At 42.1% G+C, this 8422-nt stretch overlaps 2 protein-coding genes across 2 annotated transcripts; one reads left to right on the top strand and one right to left on the bottom strand.

Annotated features, from left to right (window-relative positions):
* Positions 1–1994: 1994 nt before the first annotated feature.
* Positions 1995–4312, top strand: LOC116377980 (cytidine deaminase-like). The gene is made up of 4 exons (XM_031839756.1): positions 1995–2271; positions 2789–2900; positions 3327–3384; positions 3525–4312. The coding sequence occupies exons 1-4, from the start codon at positions 2109–2111 to the stop codon at positions 3633–3635; spliced, it is 444 nt and encodes a 147-aa protein (XP_031695616.1). The 5' UTR covers positions 1995–2108; the 3' UTR covers positions 3636–4312.
* LOC116377979 (dnaJ homolog subfamily C member 16-like) lies at positions 3755–8418 on the bottom strand (the record flags this gene model as incomplete). Its single annotated transcript, XM_031839755.1, has 9 exons — positions 3755–5632; positions 5891–6061; positions 6522–6611; positions 6898–6978; positions 7216–7292; positions 7392–7574; positions 7714–7891; positions 8163–8293; positions 8389–8418. Coding segments are annotated over 9 exons (1425 nt in total), but the record flags the coding sequence as incomplete, so codon positions are not given.
* Between the last annotated feature and the right edge of the window lie 4 nt (positions 8419–8422).

Raw genomic sequence — 8422 nt, 5'->3', positions numbered from 1 at the left:
ACTTTGAACACATTAATCAAGCCACCCAAAATATATTTACTACATTTTTGGCTCCCTGTGATACATAAGAAAAGTTAATGAACAAAAACGGCAGTTCACCTCTACCATCAATTACTATTTTTTAACAAAGAGGGAAAAATAAAATAAAAATACTCTAAGTTACAATTATACAACCACTGCGACACTAGTGTTACTAACTTTATACACTCTAATTGACAAGTTGAACTATAAGGTTTGGAAGCTTTGAGCTTGTGTACTGCTGTAGAGTCTCTTTGTAACCAGAGCAACTCAATAAAATCACGATGAAACTTTTACCTTCACAACTTATTTGCGGCTTGGTTAAACTGTTGCAACAGCGTTATCACTGGGTAAACAACCAAAAACATGCCAATAGCTCATACTCATGCAAAGCCACCCGGGTGTATGGGTCATCAATAGTCAGCGGTCTCAGTCTGTCAGTCAGTTTTTGTTCAGGTCTTTGTTTTTTATCTTCTTTTTCTAATGTCGGACTTTGACTATGAGCTTTATTTTGAATTGCTTGTACTCTTTTGTTAACGAGAGATTCTTACTTTTGGGCTGCTTGTCACAGTTACAAATGTCCTCTTTGTTTCACCCGACCACTTTTCCACCAGAGGCTCATTAATCTTTACACAGGGTTTTTTATAGGGAGTTTTGTCTCTTCCCTTTGTCACATAAGGATCTCTCCTTTATAGTATTACTTTATCAGTACTGTCAATAAGTTACAGTCGTGTGCACACCTTTTCAAACTGTACTACTCATTTTATTGTCTAGTTAGATATTATTTCTTCTGCTCATTAGATTTCTGCACAAAACTTCTGAGTCTCTTGTCAGCGTAGCTTCCTGCCTCAAACAGAAACCACTCTTAACAGATTCCCTATTTTCTAGTTATTAATATGTAAATCTAAGCCAGTCCTTTTGTAGGCTCAGAGAAGGCCTCCGTAGAGGGTTTTTTTTAGGACCTACGTATCCAACTCACAATGGAGTTCTTTACAATTATTTGCAGAAATTGCTTTATCATAAGCACACAAGTCGCGTGGATTCCGTTGAGGGGACCCCAGACACTCCCACCTTATCACACAAGCGAGAATCACGCTGTACAGAAATAAATCTATGGTGAGATATGAAAATCTCTGATACGTGGCCTCTAGCGTGATTGTCGGTTGGCTGAAGAAGTGGAAGATGCCTCGGCCTCGACTCGAACACACGTTGGGGCGCCAATTATGTTGTGGCAAAATGACAAGAAGAGATGGCGAATTGAAGTTGCAACCAGCGGGAAGTGTTTTAATAAGAACAAGCCAACATCAACGAGTTTAGCAAATCGAAACAAATCCAAATGTAGGCCTATTACTTTTCACATATCACTTTTATAGTCAAACTTCACCCCCCTTAAGTTACTGGTCTCTTCATTGTCATGTTCTCATGACTTCGTTTGGGTCGAGCTAACCTTTTGGCAGAACACATGACTCATGTACGGGAAATATTTTGGCACAAATTGGAGAGATTTATTACAATTTATCTGGCGCACCTTGATCACTTCCTAAGGATGTTTTTAAGAGTCGGACTGTGTTCAGATAACACGTTATATAAACGGGTTGCTTGTGAGTCCAAATGTGTTCAGTTCAATCCTCGGAATTGTTCAAAGTTATATGATGATTTTCTCCAACAAAAACACTAAAGAGAAAAGACTCAGGGTTATTGTAAAATAAATGTCTGACATACAATAACTACTACTACTTCTACAACTAAATGCACTTTGTATTTAGCTGAACTTAACAATAAAGATAAATGTTTTCTAAAACTGTCTCCGCTGGTTTCGGTTATTTATCAGACTCCTATACACGATAAGGAACAAAAGTACTTCGGAAACATTGTTTGCTTAGTCGTGCGTCACAACATCCTGCCACGACTTCATAGATATGACTAACAACAAAGCCGCCTTCCATTACACTATGACAGCTTTTGGCATCCTAGCCAGTGATTGGCTGTGACCACTCCCTCTTCCTCTTCCCTCTGTCCCATTCCTAAGCTGAGCTACAATTGACTCATTCACTGAATCAGAAACAGCCTTCCAAGCCCCAAGAGCAATTATGGACCAAGTCGAGTTGAGCGGTGGTGTGATGCCCTTGTCTCAGGAAACAGTCAAGAAGCTGATCCAACAGTCTCAGGAGGCAAAGCAGCAAGCCTACTGTTGTTACAGCAATTTCAGAGTGGGAGCTGCTCTCCTGACGAAAGACGACACTGTGATTACAGGTAAGACACACACGAAGCTTCAAGTGTTTTCCTAAAACAAATCTGTCAAGTTAAATGCCATTGTGTAGACTTTAAAGAATAATATGAGAAAGCATTGTAAAAGTTAACCACATGGTCAGCCGGGAACAAATCAGAGACACGGAATTACTTCTGTTTAACTCTCGAGTCTTCTCTCGCTCCTTTTTTTTGCTGTATGTGATCATTTGACACCTGTGAGAAGTAATAAAATTTCATTAAAAGTAAAAAGGAAGTTGATCATTGGCTTGATCAGTTTCATTTGTCTGTGCTATGTTAATGATTACCTGACAACAAGGACAAGAAGCAACTTTCCTGCTTATGTTGCTCGACTGTACAAAGCGAAAATAGCATGGCAATCTGCTGTTACTGCAATGACCTGTTGAGTAACTGTTTGATCAGGAGAGAAGAAGTAAATAGACAGCCTTTTTGTGTGAGTTTCATTTTTCTGAAGCAAATGCACTTAAATAACTCATGACTGTATACTTGTGTCCTCTGGCAGGTTGTAATGTGGAGAACGCATGTTACAATCTGGGTGTCTGTGCTGAAAGGAATGCGATCGCAAAGGCAGTGTCACAAGGCCACAGAAGTTTCAAGGCAATTGCAATTGCCAGGTAATGTCGGCGTCTAATATGTTCAAGGTGTCGGCATCCAGTCACCATTACTCTACTACCAAACCATGACACATGAATTATTTCACACAACACAGATCTGTCTTGTGTAAAACTCTGGTAAAACTTCAACAGTTGGTTTACCAAATAGTGAGGCAAGAATAAGTTGGATGTGGATGTGCAGAAACCAAATGCTGCACCAAAATGAGCAGAAGCTTCTTTTAAACGGCTTGTGATGATAAGGTTTGTGCAAGAAAGCTGTATAGAACAGAGCCGACTTTAGAAAAAAATACCAAGATTTGTAGTGAAGTCACACCACCGCGAGACACTGTCATCGCTCCAAAACAGTAGAGGCTACAGTGTATAGGTGTTCAACAATAATCCCAGTTTTGTTTCTCAACTCCATTTTTGCTCATGTGTTCCTTGCAGTGACATGAATGACAAGTTCATCTCCCCGTGTGGTGGCTGCAGGCAGTTCATGAGAGAGGTACGATCTCTGCTGGTCTACTGGTTTAGTGCAGCTTTTAGTTTCCAGTTTGTGATGATATATTCGTATTAACTTGTCCTGATGCTTTGTGAGGACTTGACTACTTGCTATATTTGATTTTGATGTCATTTCCCTCTCAGTTTGGATTACACTGGGATGTCTACATGTCAAAGCCCGACGGATCGTACCTGAAAAAGACTGTGGAGGAGCTGCTACCTGTCTCCTTTGGCCCTGAAGAACTGTCCATGTAGAATGTATTTTGACATTCCTACTGAGTTCTGAGCCTGCATTGTTGTATGAAACACACACAGACACAAGAGTGGTTGACATGCACAATATTTGGTTTAAGGAAGCAACACAGAAAATGACATATCGTATCCATACGTTTTAATAAATAAACAGTTTTAAAATGAGTTTCTTTTAATAATTTACACTTCATTTCTCACAGTAGGATACAGACAAAAATGAAGTTCAAAGGGCATACAAGAAGAAATATAAGGGTTACAATGTACTGCAAATTATTCAGTTACAGAGTAAGAGGAGGAGAGAGACGGGGTGAAGCATTTCAGCTGCCAGTGCAAATTCACTAAACACTTATTAGTGATTTTAGGTCTACATATTCCATGCATTGACATTTACAGTGGTTTAAGGAAACTGGCTTAAAAAAGAGAAAGTATATTGGTTAACATTTATCTTTTACCTCTGATTCAGACAATCAACTTAAAAAAAAAAAAGAAAGTGAAACCGGCCCCAGACAAAACAGCAAGTGTAAAGACAAAAAGGCAGATTTGTAACATTTTGGGTATGATTTATCCAAGATGATATTTAACTTGGCTGCGAGCATATTTAATGTTAAATCCCGAGACGAACAGCAGCATGACATGGCAACTTGGTCTGAGCTTTAAACAGCAGGAAGAATCCTATTTAATCATTAACTAAATTCTAAAAACATACTTAAATGTAAATGGTTTTTATGCGAGTTGATTATTGATTCCAACAATGCTGTGGATTTGTCTGTCTTAATGTCTGGAATCAAAAAAGGTCAGCAGATCTATAACAGCAAACAAAGATGAACTAAGTGCATCAGGCTGAGTTTCCACGTCTATATTCGTAAAAACTCACGATCGGAGGCTGTCAGTCGAAAAGATGTGTTTAGGCTGAGAGGCTCTAGGTGGGTTCAAAGGACTTGAGTAGAGCAAAATAATTGCGCTTTTTCCGAGCTGAATGATATCACATAATGAGTTAAAAAGAGAGGAAAGCAACACAGAGAACTAGAGTTAATCTGTAACGCACACAGCTAGCTGCAGCCTTCGTCTGTGCCATGATGCTTATTGGCTGTTTTTGGGGGGAATGAGTACACCACCTTGAACAGGATCTCTACGTGTGTAAAGATTGACTGTGTGTGTGTATGTGTACTACAGCTTTTGTTGTTTTCCTATAGAGTCTCCGTTTTCCTCCTCCTTACAGAAAACATTAAGCAGCATCATGCAGCGCAGGCCCTGTACCTTTGCGGTAGCACACTACTCTATGCCCTCAACTTCCATCTGCTTCACACGATCTAACAGATAAAATTATTCTGTAAACAGGTTGCAACAGTTCACTGTAGCAACCTGCCTCTGCGTAAGATAACTCAAATAATGATTTGAAAACTGCAACACTGTTCTACAGTCTGTTTGTTTTTTTGCTGAAGAATGTAATCAGGATGCAAAACCACAAAGTGTTTCCACTACCATCAAACCTTTTTGTTTTTGTTTTACTTTGACCTCAGCTCTCTGTGAAGGAGTTAGTGGTGTCACTAAGGGAGGGCCATGCAGGGACCTGTAATCTGGGAAGGGTGCCCTCCATTAGCCTCTCCATCCACAGTCCCAGCCTATCGAGCTTGTGGTGGACTTCTATGCTGGTGGCCCTACTGGAGCCCCTCTTGGGTACTGCCCCATCCTCCCTGGAATGGGACCTGGACCGAGAGTGGGAGCTGGACCTGGACCTGGACCGGGACTTTCTCCTGCTGTCGGAGGAGGTCTCGGACGAGGAGTCGTTGGGATCGTCCCCTGTGAAGACGGGTCTAAAGAGGCAAAAGTATTTCTTGTGGCCGTTGAGGGCCAGCACGTGGCCGGCGTAGTCTGGAGACTCCTCGTCCTCGTCCGAATGGCCCTCGCTCTGCATAGTGTCAGAGGTTGAGCGAAGGAGCGATGGCATCCAGTGGCGGTGCTTATCAGCATTGAGGAAGGAGAAGTGCAGAGTCTGAGTCCTGTAGTGGCAGAGGGCTTCAGGGTTATTAGGTGGACCAAGCATGGGCCAAATCAGGGCAACTTAGAGGACAAGGTGCATACTTAAAAAGCAAACAACTGAAATATCACAGAAGGAAGTAGACACTAAATTACTAACAGTTCCTTTAAACCAGAAACCATGTTCAGCTATAGTCTGCGTTCACAAGGCTCTTTTATATGAATAAACCAATAGACATAAATAACTATTCAAAAAAATGTTGTGCAGTGCTGAGACTTACCCAGAGAAAGAAAAGACCTCCTTGGCAAATTTCCTGAGCAGAGCATTCTTGGAGGCGTTGGTGAGCACCAGGACAACGTTGATGTGTCCGGGCCTCAGCTTCACCAGGTTGCTGATGTACGTGATGTCGGTCAACTCCGTCACTTCCACAAAGTCCTTCTTAGGAGGACGGCTACGTGGACCGATGAGAAAGATGGGAGGGAGGTATATCGTAGTCGTGTTATGAGGGGATCACTTCACAGCCAGTATTGAGAGGAGGAATGATTACAGATAGTATTAACTCTAAAAGACAGGCCTTTGTGAGTCCACATATACAGTGATTATCATGACGATATGGTTCATCTGCAGCAGATCATGAGACTTCATAAAGTGTGAAATATTGCATAGTGGATAGAGCAAAAGAAAATCAAAGGATGTGGTACAAAACTCCAAACCTGATCATCACAGCAAAACACTACACGTGTCGGCTACATTTCTGAACACTAAGGCATGTTTCATTATTGAGGAGAACATTTCTTGTGGAGTTATTGGGGCTGCTCTGACAACTCAAGGATGTGCTTAAGTTAAAGCAAACAAACCAGATGTTATCTGGTGTATTCTGCGTCCATCTTGTGGTCACTTCGCTACATTACCTTGAAGTATTGGCTCTACTTGATGCATCTTCCTCAGTTTGTGGTTGCTCCTTTGGCTTTGGCTTCCGGGGTTTGTTCTCACCTGGCTCACTAGAAAAGCGCCCCAAAAGAAGGAAAGTATCAGTATGGGCACTAATATCTCCTTCGGGGCAACACTAACCAGCCAGGATTCGACTCACTTGACATCAAAATCAGGACTAATCATGCAGAACTAGAAGACAATTAAGATGAAAAGATGCTGAATAACACATTGCTATTGTAGATCTAGCCAGTATCATTGAGTGCAAGACATTTTAATTAAATTCATTTAACATTTCAAATGTTTGGGCCTATGATTATAATATTGCAGAATACAAAAGGCTCATGCCGTGCTCACCTGAAGGCCTGAATGATGACGGTGCCAAAAAGAATGAAGAGAGCGGAGAAGATCAATGACAGAATGGGCATCATTTCTCGCCTTGAGGACAGAAAAATGCAACTTTTAAAACATTTAGGAGAAAACACCCAGCAGGCCATGTCAAACAATACCACTAAACTCAAATTTTAGCTACATTTTTGAATGGGTGTATCACACTAAATGCATGCCTACAGAGCCCCCACCAGGTTATTATGACATCGTGACGCTGAAGCATGACTCAGCATCAGCTACATTTGAGAGAGATGCTGCAGACTCTCTGGGTGAGTGTTGTCTTACCAGTTTGAGTAGAGAAGGTCATCGTATATTTGAACGATGTAATCATAGGCAGCATTCATCCACTGAATAATAAAAATCTGGGGAAGTTAAAAAATGAAATGGAAAACAACGAGATTAAAACAAAAAGATCTGGTCTGAGAACTAAGGTGAGTGTGTGTGTGTCCGCGGTGTCTTACAGGCGCCATCTCGTTGTTGAGTTCGGGCAGGGTGGCGTCTGAGCTCAGATAGGTGGGGTCTTTCTGCAGGAGCTCCAGCTGTTCGTGGAGGCGGTACTTATCTTCCTCACTGCCGTTCCAGCCACCGCTCACTGAGCGGTACATGACCTTGCCAGCGTGGCTCCGCCTCTCAATAATCACCACCTGTCAGTGGTGATAAAATGCAGAGTCATAGGACGCACATATTGGTTATCTGACACGTATAAAACTTTCCAGCAAGTGCACGTTGTCCTCAACGGTTTTTTTGTTCTGTTGTCATGCAGTTGATGTTTCTGCCACTGACCTGCGGTGAGACTGCAGCCTGATTGTGGAGCAGTGCCTGACAGAGAGGCTGCTGCTGACGCTGGTAGACGTAAGCAAACCGCAGCACGTCTTTTCTGTTAAATGATGCAAAGTCGAGGAAAGCCTTGTTGCCCGGAAGAAAGGCTTGGTCCTCCCCTGTGATCAGCAGCACACAGTACCTGCGAAGCATTTCACGGTCAATTCCCCTGCTGCAGCAGCCGATCCTTACACAACATTTCAGCTCAGAGTGACAGCTACTGAAAGGCCTGTCCGGCTATTCTGTTGGGATTTCCACATCTTACAGTTGTCATATGATGTCAACGGTCAAATCAGGACACGCAGCAGAGAGACGCCTCTTTCGATCAAGTGTTATTACACAAGAGGTACATTTCAGAGAGGTATTATATAAACTACAGGGATTAGAGGCTAAGGACTCATAAAATGTCTTACTTCCTCCGTCGGTGGAACTGCTTCACAGGGCACAGCTCATCAAAAAGCTGCTGGTTGACCAGCCGAGGCAGCTGCAGGAACTTGTTGTTGGAGACAAACTCGTCCATTATCTGTCGCTTCATCCCTTTGGCCTGAAAAACAATTCCGTAATTCAACAATTAAATATTACAAGTAATTTAGACTCCCGTTTAAAAACTTTGGATGGGGCACTTCGTTATTTTTGTACCTGTATGACGTCAACAGGCTTTTCTGTATCCTCC

Source organism: Anarrhichthys ocellatus, unplaced genomic scaffold (genome assembly GCF_004355925.1).
Source record: "Anarrhichthys ocellatus isolate YVR2014 unplaced genomic scaffold, GSC_Weel_1.0 scaffold1916, whole genome shotgun sequence".
Classification (NCBI taxonomy): Eukaryota; Metazoa; Chordata; class Actinopteri; order Perciformes; family Anarhichadidae; genus Anarrhichthys; species Anarrhichthys ocellatus.
The sequence above is the reverse complement of the archived record's forward strand: the minus strand, read 5'-3'. Positions and strand labels throughout refer to the sequence as shown.